Consider the following 11,679-nt stretch of genomic DNA (forward strand, 5'->3'; position numbering starts at 1 on the left):
GGATCACCGTTTTCCGGCATACCAAGATGGTTGCCTTCGCCGGGACCCCCTAGATCGACGTGGAAACATTCACGACTTGGGCCGCAGTCCTCGTCGCTGAAGCTGCGGCTATCGTCGGAACAATCGGAAAGGCAGTAGTCGCATGCGGTCATGAAGTCCGGAGAAATCCCAACAAAAGTGGGGCTCGTCATCTTCCTCGGAACCCGAGGGCCCGTAGGTCGAGACGGCTGTCAGCCGGTCCTAGGGTGACCGCATACCGTACCCCGGAGGGTTTGGACACGCCACTATGAAAGCGTCCACCGAAGCGAAGTCGCTTGGTGGGTCGAGGCTGAATCCAAAAGGCACGAGATGGGAATCGGTCGGTACCTCTTGGTCGACGGGCGGTGACGAAGTCACGTCAGGGGCAGACTGCACCGTCGTCTCAGGTACGAGGGTGACGCCCAGCAAGTCCTTCGCGAGCGTGCTGGCGTCGTCCCTCCGCTTGGAGTTGGCGTGTTGCGGGGAAACGACGCTCGTCTTCGTCTCAGACGCGAGGTCGATGCCCGACGTGTCCCCCGTTGGGGCGTCGGCGCCGTCGACTTGCTCGACAGCCGACGAGGTGCCGCCTCCTGCTTGGCCTTGGTTGCCCCGTCTCCTCCTCCGTCAGCGGGGGAGGCGACGGGACAAACCCGAATGTTGCTCTTCCGCCACGTGGGGAAGACGTCGTCGATTCCGCCGCCGGCGGGCGGGTTGTCGGCCGCCATTGTCGCTGTCACGCGGCGGGGGAAGGAGTATCATGTCGTAGCTGCCGTCGAGGGACATGAACTCAAGACTCCCGAAACGGAGCATCGTCCCGGGCTGGAAAGGTTGCTGGAGACTACCCATCTGGAGCTTGACGGGAAGCTATTCGTCAACACGCAGCAGGCCCCTACCTGGCGCGCCAACTGTCGGCGTTTCGACCCCGGGGGGTCCCTGGACCGACGAGTGAATTGTCGCCGCGTGCCCCAGCCCAGATGGGTCGGCGCGAGACGGAGCGCGAAGGGGGAAATGATGGCTCCCCCTGTGACGTGGTTGGTCCGAGCCCTGGGTCGGGCGAGACGGTGGCTCCTCCGAGGTCGGGTCGAGTCTGTCCTCCGAGGTCGAGGTCGAGTCCGAGCCCTGTGGTCGGGCGAGGCGGAGTTCGTCGTCTTCCGGGGCCGAGCCTGAGCCCTGGGGTCGGGCGAGGCGGAGTTCGTCGTCTTCCGGGGCCGAGCCCGAGTCCGAGCCCTGGGGTCGGGCGAGGCGGAGTTCGTCGTCTTTCGGGGCCGAGCCCGAGTCTGAGCCCTGGGGTCGGGCGAGGCGGAGCTTCCTATGGCGCCCGAGGCCGGACTTGGCCGCTGTCAGCCTCACTCTGTCGAGTGGCACAGCAGTCGGAGCGACGCGGGCGGCGCTGTCTTCTTGTCAGGCTAGTCAGTGGAGCGGCGAAGTGACTGCGGTCACTTCGGCTCAGTCGACTGAAGGGCGTGCGTCAGGATAAGGTGTCAGCCCACCTTTGCATTAAATGCTCCTGCGATGCGGTCGGTTGGCGTGGCGATCTGGTCAAGGTTGCTTCTCGGCGAAGACTGGGCCTCGGGCGAGCCGAAGGTGTGTCCGTTGCTTGAGGGGGCCCTCGGGCGAGACATGAATCCTCCGGGGTCGGCTGCCCCTGCCCGAGGCTGGGCTCGGGCGAGGCGAGATCGTGTCCCTTGAGTGGACCGAGCCTTGACTTAATCGCACCCATCAGGCCTTTGCAGCTTTGTGCTGATGGGGTTACCAGCTGAGATTAGGAGTCTTGGGGTACCCCTAATTATGGTCCCCGACAAGATTAATTAGACTTAATAGATTTGTCTCATTGTTTATTCTTTCTAAACGGTAAGATGAGTTTATTAAAACTAATTCGTATATGATTTGTTGGTACAAGAAATATTTGCTAATTATATATTAATTAGGCTTAATAAATTTGTTTTATTGTTTATTCTTTCTTTATATAATTAGTTTTATAATTATACTATATTTAATATTTATAATTAGTATTTAAACATTGTGACACGGAGTAAACTTTTGTCACAAACACTCTCCTTAGCAAAAGAAAGGAGGGAACACGTCAGCCTAGCCGGATAGCAGGACGGGAAAGCAAAAGGAAGTCGCTCGGACAAGCATTGACCTCACGTGGCGTCATCTCTTACACCGAATCAAACAAGTATCCTGCAACCGCAGCTGTTGTTCGGAACTCGCGTCTTCCATGCAACACTCCACGCCCAATTCTCAGCGAGCGAGAGGCCCTCGTCGAGCCCATCCATCCCATGATGACGCGGGCGCCGGGAGCACGCGGACGGGACGGCAACCCCAGCCAAAGCCAAAACAGGCCTGCTTCCTTACACCTCGCTTGGTGGTCTGGGCGACCGGCCGCTGGCGTCGCGCCCTCCCTTATAAACCACCACACTTCAGCACCCACAGCTCCCTCTTGCATCCCCTCGCCCGTCGTCTCGCCAGTCGCTACACCCCAAAAACCTCACGCGCGCGCTCGCGACCCCTCGCGCTCGCCTCGTCGGCACGCCGGCGAGAGGGGCGCCCATCCCCGTGCCTATATAAGGACGCCGGATTGGAGGTGCCCGTCCCTTATCCGCGCGGCCAGATCTACCTCTGTTCCACGCCTCCGTCACCGCCGCGTCGGGGCGATCCCACCGAGGCCACAGGTTAGCTCCTGCCCCTTGATTCGATGTGCACGCTTGGTTTCGTGGCTGCCTGGGTGCGTCACCTCGCAGATCTGGGCGTTTAGGAACGCTTCCCACCCTGATCTATGCGCTGTGGCTGTGCCCCACCGTCGATTCGACGCTGTGCAGCCTGCTCCCATCGGGGCCCGCTAGCCGAGGTCGGAATTCCACGAGATCGCTCGGGTTTATGTTGTGCCAGTGCCAGATCTGCGGACGCGTGTACGGTCGCAGCTCTGCATGGCTGTTCCTGTTGCTCGGCGCAGAGTATAGGATTTAGATTTGGATTTAGCACTTTTGAATTTAGATTTGGATTCAGCGTCATCTGTGCGCATTGCTGATCTGCGCTGTCCGCGCTTGTCGTACAAAGGTGTCTGGGTTTGCGTGACTCCTGGGGCGGGTGGTTGGCACGTATTTGGGGCCATGTGTGGGCCAAACCTTCCGTGCGCAATTTTTGCATGTTTCCCTTTAGAGAAATCTGATCGTGCCGAATAATTACTACGTAGGATAAAACATAAAAGCAAAATGTCATGGACTGTCAACCTGTGCACTTTACATTCCTGCCGCATATCTGTGGTACTTAGATTAGAGCAAGTATAATAAGGTGACATAGGCGGGCTGTAAGAGATGCTATGTCAGATTTTTAGTGACGTGGAAAAAAGAGAAACACAGAGATAAAGAAAGCGGACTGCTCACTGGTAGGCTGAAAATGGGCTGCAAGACACTTTGTGAGAGAAAGAGATGGAGCAAGTATTAAATGTTTAGTTTATATTATGAAAGGGTTATTATATGAATAGACTTTTAGTTGGATATATGTGACATGACAACATGACGAAGCTTACTATGGGTTATATTATTAAACTTGCTCTTACTGTTGATATTTCAGTTTTGTTTTCGATACGTGAAATAGCTCCTGCCGTGTTGTTTTTAATTATTGACAAGTGGGGAGACTGGTGTTCTCTGACCATAAATATGGTTGGCGGAATTGTTTTTTGGTTTGCTTTCAAACGGAAGCATTTTATGTGAAAACTGAGATTGTTCCACTTAAGTGTCCCATATATTTTCCATTTCCATCATTTCTTTAGCTACCTATGGAAGGTAAAATGCAAATATTGGCAAAATGCGAGTTGCTAAATATGATAGGAAACAAGACATAGGTTACACTATCTAATAAATGACGGTCTTTCTTTTTGATTGCAGGTATAAGCTGGTACCATGGCATCCAACACAGGAGCATCAGGATGGCTCAGGGGTAAGGTGAAGGCTGTGACATCTGGAGATTGTCTACTAATCATGGGGAGCTCAAAAGCTGAGATCCCACCTGAGAAGTCCATCACCCTGTCCTACCTTATGGCCCCAAGGCTGGTAAGATCAATCTGCACTTGATTAATTTCCTTGTCGGTAATGTGCAATATTCCATGTTGTTTCACTTACTCCCACTTTTCATTTGTATTGTGAATTGATGGAAGTCATTGGGTTGCTCTATACAAACTAGGTTACTAGGTTCTGAGGTTATGCTTGAGGATTAATGAATGTGGGCAATTCTCAAATTTTTTGGTTGCACTTGGTTACTAAATTTTGCACTTTGAACTATGTACTCAGTTTCAATTGTAGCTTCTTGATATTTTACTCATTTCTCTAGATTTTATTTTTTGCTTGTTTATTCATGGTGTTCTAGGCTCGCCGTGGTGGAGTTGACGAGCCCTTTGCATGGGAAAGCAGAGAGTTTCTAAGGAAGCTTTGTATAGGGAAGGTGCTACATTTGAACTTCATATCTTCTCTAAACTCTCGTATCATTCATTGTATTCTTCCTTTTTTTGGACAATGCAAAATTATAATCTGCTGTTACAGGAGGTCACATTCAGAGTGGATTATACGGCTCCTAATATTGGACGAGAATTCGGAACTGTTTATCTAGGTGACAAGAATGTTGCGTACTCAGTAATTTCTGCTGGATGGGCAAGGGTAGGGACCATTCTATTTTCATATTTGAGTTTATTTGTCATATTTATTGTACTCCCTCCGTCTTTTTTATTTGTCACGGTTTAGTGCAAAAATGAACTAGCGGGCGACAAATATTTGAGAACAGAGGTAGTACTAAACTAGATGTGTTACTGATTTATTATTCTTCTATTTGCTTAATCAGGTAAAGGAGCAAGGCCCAAAGGGGGGCGAACAAAATTCGTACCTTGCCGAGCTGTTGAGGTTGGAGGAAGTTGCCAAACAACAGGGTGTTGGTCGTTGGAGCAAGGTTAGCAATTTTTCATCTCTTGTGACCAATTCATTTTGCATTGCATGAGATGTGCTTTTATTGATTTTGCTGTCATATGTTCCTTATATACATTCAGGAACCTGGTGCTGCTGAAGAGTCAATAAGAGATCTTCCACCATCCGCAATTGGTGAAGGAAGTGGTTTTGATGCAAAGGGTTTTGCGGTTTCCAATAAAGGCAAGAGTTTGGAGGCCATTGTTGAACAAGTTCGTGATGGCAGTACTGTTCGTGTGTATTTACTCCCTAATTTCCAGTTTGTGCAGATATATGTTGCTGGAGTACAGGTACGCTACTCATAATTTGGTGTTGTTTTCTTTAGGTTTATATAAAATAAATATAATTTGAAAATAAATCTAGGCTCCATCAATGGGAAGACGTCCATCGGTACCTACTGTAATTGCTGAAACTGATGATAATGCTAATATCGCGAACGCTGAAGATCCTGAGGGAACACCTGCGCAACTGACTACAGCACAAAGGCTAGTTGCATCTGCAGCTTCTGCTGAAATTCCACCAGATAGGTATGGAAGAGAAGCCAAACATTTCACAGAGACTAGAGTTCTCAACAGAGATGTAAGCTATCTGTTATTATGATCTTCCTCTATTCCCTTGGTGTGAATAATTTGTTTTGTTACTTGGCCTAACTTTTCCTTATAAAAAAATTCTAGGTGCGTATTGTGGTGGAAGGCACAGACAGCTTTAGTAATATAATTGGTTCTGTGTATTACCCTGATGGAGAGACTGCAAAGGACTTGGCCCTTGAGCTTGTCGAAAATGTATGGCCAATGCCTATCCATATAATTTCTCTTGACTATATATGCTAATAGGCATCATGATGTAACTAAATTATACTGTTAAATATGGTTTCTTTCACTTCCTTAAATTGTTAAATCTGATTGTGTTAAAAGTATACATACCAACCTTATGTTACAGGGGCTGGCAAAGTATGTTGAGTGGAGTGCCAATATGCTTGATGTTGAAGTAAAAATAAAGCTGAAGAATGCAGAACTTCAGGCTAAAAAGGATCAATTGAGAATCTGGACAGGGTTTAAGCCACCAGCGACAAACTCGAAGCCCATTCATGACCAGAAATTTAATGGAAAAGTGTGTCTTATGTTCCCAGATGATAGTGTCTATTCATCATGATTCACATAATTGTATGATAGTAAATATTTTTTTTTCATGTTGACCTCTTCACAGGTGGTAGAGGTTGTAAGTGGGGATTGCATTATTGTGGCTGATGATTCTGCTCCATATGGAAGTCCTTCAGCTGAACGTCGGGTTAATCTGTCAAGCATTAGGGCTCCTAAGTTGGGCAATGCTCGTACAGATGTGAAGCCTGACCATTTTGCTCGTGAAGCTAAGGAGTTCTTACGCACGAGGTTGATTGGCAAACAAGTATGGGGCTTGTGACAATCTGGCTGAAGTTTTTAATTCATCATAAACAGTTATTCTTTGTAGAGAAAAGATTGAGTTTTTCACCCATTTTTTCATTTTTAGGTGGCTGTTGAAATGGAATACTCTCGAAGGATCAGCACTGTAGATGGACAGAGTGCTGCTCCAACAGCAAACATGGCTGATACAAGAGTTTTAGATTATGGGTCAGTTTTTCTGGGTTCACCATCACAGACTGATGGAGATGACACATCTTCTGCTCCGAGCTCTGCTAGCCAGCCTGGAGTTAATGTTGCTGAGCTTTTGCTCTCACGAGGCTTTGCTAAAACATCTAAACACAGGGATTATGAGGAAAGGTCACACTATTATGATGCTTTATTAGCAGCTGAATCACGCGCTGAGAAAGCAAAGAAAGGCGTGCATTCTCAGAAAGAATCTCCTGTGATGCATATAACAGATTTAACAACTGTAAGTGATGTTTCCGTCAATTTGATTTTGATATTTTCTGCATCATCATTAACCTATCAGTGTGGTCCTTGCATGCATAGGTATCTGCAAAGAAGGCCAAAGATTTTCTTCCCTTCTTGCAGCGGAACAGAAGGCATTCGGCCATCGTTGAATATGTTTTTAGTGGCCATCGGTTCAAACTAACAATTCCCAAGGAGACTTGTAGTATCGCCTTCTCATTATCTGGTGTCCGTTGTCCTGGTAAAGGCGAGCCATACTCAGACGAAGCTATTGCTTTGATGAGGAGAAGGATACTTCAACGAGATGTGGAGGTACAACTTTAGCTGTCTCTTGGTTCTTCCATTTCCCCATTTTCAGTTTCTGAAGGATGCAAGTGGTACATGCAGATAGAGGTTGAAGCAGTTGATAGGACAGGAACGTTCATAGGTTCTTTGTGGGAGTCCAAGACCAACATGGGCTCTGTGCTTCTGGAAGCTGGACTTGCCAAGCTGAGTTCATTTGGCTTGGATAGGACCTCAGATGCTTATATCCTAACAAGAGCTGAACAGTCTGCGAAGCAACAGAAGATTAAGGTAACTTTTCCATTCTCCCTGAGCTGTAAAAAAGCTAAAAACATTTACTGACGCTTAACTTTTCAAGATATGGGAGAACTATGTCGAGGGTGAAAATGCTTCCAATGGATCCACACCTGAATCTAAACAAAAGCAAATTCTCAAGGTTTGTTAATGAAGGATATTTTTGAAGCATGTCCCATTTATTTGGGTAGAATTAATTTCTTGACTGACTCTATTTAGGTTGTTGTCACGGAAGTTCTTGGTGGTGGGAAGTTTTATGTTCAGACAATGGGTGACCAGAGGGTGGCTTCAATTCAACAGCAGCTTGCATCTTTGAAACTTAAAGATGCGCCGGTCATTGGTGCTTTTAATCCTGTGAAGGGAGAGATAGTCCTCGCACAATTTAGCGTTGACAACTCCTGGAACAGAGCTATGGTATGTGTACAGTTGCTAAATGTGTATGATGAAATCAACTAATCTTTATGGGCCAAAGTCAATAGTTCAATTGCTCTTACCCTAGGGCTCTATACTGAAATTTATTCTCCTATGGCCACTGTAAGTTTGATTCTAAAATAACCCGTACCAGTTGTTTTGGTTGTTAGCACCTCGATGAGGGCATTCTGTCTCAACTTTCCACAGTTTTTATGGAAATTACATCAGAACTTTACACATCATGGACTAGGCGAGCCTTTTCATAGTATCTAATAAATATGGGACCAATAATAAACCTCTGTTGGTTACAATAGTTTCCTGTTTCATAAAAACTCCCTTGTGGCACTGCACACCCAACTCGTCTAACAACGGGTGTTTTCCTATGTGGTTGTTGATGACTTACAACATTATTCGTTTTTATCTATAGAATGCAAGTGAATGTGAAATGAATAGTATGAATAGAGAAAGCTAAGTTTCAATATTTATTTGGTTTCAGTGTGCCATGTAAATTAGTTAATATATTGTCACTTGTATTAGAAATAGATTACTCCTGCACATTTGCAGGATGTACTGACAAAAGGCATGTTTATGTCTGAATTTTCTTATCACAATATAGTTGTATACTCTTCTCGAATTGTCATTGTCAGCTCCTGGTCATTCTAGAAATTTTATTGCGAAGTCTTCATGTCGTTTGTGCAGATTGTTAATGGACCTCGTTCTGTTGAATCTCCGGACGACAAGTTTGAAGTATTCTATATTGACTATGGCAACCAAGAGGTGGTTACCTACAGTCGTTTACGACCTGTAGACCCATCTGTTTCCTCGTCTCCTGCTCTTGCTCAGCTATGCAGCCTTGCTTTCATAAAAGTGCCCAGTCTTGAGGATGACTTTGGTCAGGAAGCAGCAGAGTATCTAAGTGAATGTTTGCTCAGTAGCTCAAAGCAATACCGGGCAATGATCGAAGAACATGATACTTCTGGGGGGAAATCAAAAGGACAAGGAACCGGAAATGTTCTCATTGTTACTCTTGTTGATGCGGAGACAGAAAGTAGCATAAACGCTACCATGCTTGAGGTTTGTGCTAAGAACTACCTTGATGCTGACACATACAAGTGCTTGCTAGTACATAACATTTGCTCATGTTTTGGAGAACATACCTACTGCTCATGTTTGAAGACAAATAGCTGCTTACTAACTAGGCAGCAAAGATATATATGCCACACGAAATGCCCATAAACATAGAACACACATTACTTTCTACTTTACTAAGTAAAGAAACATAATGTTCATTTGTTGACGGATGATGTGATCAATTTATTGGAAAACCTGTGTGAAGCTGTATTATGGCTATTTGGCCAGGAACATGTTATTTCTAACATTACCTACTCACCCTGCGTTTACAGGAAGGGCTTGCCCGGCTCGAAAGAAGCAAGAGATGGGACACTAGGGAGAGGAAGACGGCTCTCCAGAACCTGGAACAGTTCCAGGACAAGGCAAAGAAGGAAAGGCTGCGGATTTGGCAGTACGGAGATGTTGAATCGGACGAGGACGAGCAGGCCCCGCCTGCAAGGAAGCCTGGAGGTCGTCGGTAGAGACTGGGCAGTGTAAGGCTGCAGTCTGGCATGCTATGAAAGTTTTGGACAACCACAAATGTTGGACTCTGCCGGGAGTTATAGATGAGGACTTACTGAGGGGTACCGTATTTATATTCGGTTAGAAGAAGGGAACTTAGCGAGGCGAAATCACTTTTGATATTCCGTTTTTACAGGCGAAACTTTCTCTGTTTTAGCACTTTTGATATTCCGTTTTTACATCGCAAGTTATAAGGTTAAAGATGCATTGTTTCTTTTTCTCTCAACTTAATAAGGTTGTGTCTATGCGCTGCGGTTCTTTGTAGTCAGAATATAATATTGAGAAGTGCAGTGAATTAAGTTAAGGATTGCATTTAATTATTCCAGTGTCCGTGCAGTGACGATTTCTCTCGTACGCATTTACTGATTGTTTTTTTTTTTTGGCTTGATGGTAGCTTTCTTCTTGGACAAAATGTCTATTTGCAGTATATACTTAGCCTGCCTCTGCTGGCGCTGTTGCTTGATATTCCGTTTTTACAGGCGAAACTTTTGAAGCTATGCTTCGCTCTGAGATAGAACATCAATCCTTTCAAGTGCTAAACTTCACGGAGGCTCGATCTCATGAATGACCGAATCACTGACCTCGACAAACTCAAAGAGGCCAAGGGCTTGGCGGCCATGCAAGACACGTCTGAGATAAAAGTTGTGCTGTTGACGATCTAGTGCTACGCAAGATCCAAAGTATGAAGGACAAACATAAACTGTCACCCCCTTATGAGGGTCCTTTCATCATCTCTGAAGTACTTCGGCTCGACGCTTATTGACTCCAGCTAGAAGATGACACAATCAACCGTTTTTACGTGTAACTTCTCCATTTTTTGCAATAAGTCCATCTCGAACAACTCCACCGCCATGACTGAGATGTTGGGGGCCTAACATCATGTATCAATACATTCATATGGAGCTGTTACAAGAAAATTCATATCTCGCAAATTTCGTCTTGAATACTTCTTGAAGGGTAAATTGGCTTGGCCCCCTAACTTTGTCCCATTCGGTCTTCACTACAAGGGTGCTAGGCGTTGGTCCTATTGTTAGAAATACCTATACAATTGACTCAGCCAGAGTTAGGGCCCCTCAAGGGAAGGACGCAATATCACCTCTACAATTTGATGTCCCTTCATCCCACATAGCAGTCACTGCAAGGGCATTGAGGTGATTTGATCAACCCGAATAAAACAGTACTTAAACACCGAGTCTTAATGAACTAAGGTCCCTTAGAGCAGTGGCGGAGCCAGATGACAATTAGAGCCTGGGCACTATCGGTCCATCGCCGGTTGCCTTGGCTTTGTCGTTGGTTTCGTCCATGGATGGCCCAATGGTGGCCTGATGTGTATACTAGTAGGTTGCCGTGTCTTTGGCCGTTTGCTTGCTTGCCAATCATCATGAGTCAAATGATCATCAGCTGCAAAAAAACATACTACTACTGGATATCTGTGGCATATATACTTCCTAGCAGAGTACTTATAAATGTACATATAAATGCAACAAGAGGAGGAAGAGGAACTCTAACTTGGTGGTGCTTGCTGAAGCTGGATGCTGCTGACCTGCATGCATGGGGTGTTGTTGTCTTGGCAACTGCTCCATCGGCATCACTACATGGGATTGGTGTGCTCTGGTGTTTGTGTGCGAGAGGGAGGGGGAGGGACCGAGCACGTAGTCCAAGCATCCCAAGGACAAAAAACCCCATGTCACATTGGGTAAAATGGGGTAGGGTATGGTAGGGTGGTTGACGAGCTAGGATCGGAGCATAGAGCAGAGGGGAGAAGAAAAAGGTGGCTTCCTTCTTGATCATCGTAGGACACCATTGGAATTGACACGTACGTAGCCTGCTTGTGCAACTGAAACCACTACTCTTGCTCCTCCTCGTTCTTCACTTGTGGATCCGGTTGGCGTCGAAGCCCGGGCACGTGTCCAAGCATGTCGGGTGGTGGCTCCGCCACTGCCTTAGAGGAGGACAAAATATCACTTCCATGACTTTGTTATTGTCTGCACATTGAAAGACCCATCCATGCCCACGGATTATTGAGTTCCCAAAACTCGGTTCTCTGATAGAAAGATTCATATGTGGTCACCGAAATAATGAGTTCCTAAAAGCTTGGTTCTATAATAGATAGACCCATATGTGGGCTTAAATTTACTAAGTCACCACTCGGTCAGTCAAGTCAAAGTCCCACCCATGGGCAATTGATGTCTCAATCCTCGGTCATAGGCTGCTTTTTC

The 11,679-nt window shown here is 46.3% G+C and overlaps 1 protein-coding gene across 1 annotated transcript; it reads left to right on the plus strand.

Annotated features, from left to right (window-relative positions):
- The first annotated feature begins 2,473 nt into the window (after positions 1 to 2,473).
- Positions 2,474 to 9,674, plus strand: LOC100280237 (uncharacterized). Its single transcript, NM_001326369.1, has 17 exons — positions 2,474 to 2,693; positions 3,909 to 4,073; positions 4,387 to 4,461; positions 4,560 to 4,673; positions 4,855 to 4,959; positions 5,057 to 5,263; positions 5,337 to 5,552; positions 5,648 to 5,755; positions 5,913 to 6,083; positions 6,180 to 6,377; positions 6,480 to 6,842; positions 6,923 to 7,153; positions 7,229 to 7,414; positions 7,482 to 7,559; positions 7,637 to 7,831; positions 8,528 to 8,902; positions 9,232 to 9,674. Exons 2-17 carry the CDS (start codon positions 3,924 to 3,926, stop codon positions 9,418 to 9,420), a joined length of 2,961 nt encoding a protein of 986 aa, NP_001313298.1. The 5' UTR covers positions 2,474 to 2,693; positions 3,909 to 3,923; the 3' UTR covers positions 9,421 to 9,674.
- The last annotated feature ends 2,005 nt before the right edge of the window (positions 9,675 to 11,679 follow it).

The sequence above is a fragment of the Zea mays genome, chromosome 4, assembly GCF_902167145.1.
Source record: "Zea mays cultivar B73 chromosome 4, Zm-B73-REFERENCE-NAM-5.0, whole genome shotgun sequence".
Taxonomy (NCBI): domain Eukaryota; kingdom Viridiplantae; phylum Streptophyta; class Magnoliopsida; order Poales; family Poaceae; genus Zea; species Zea mays.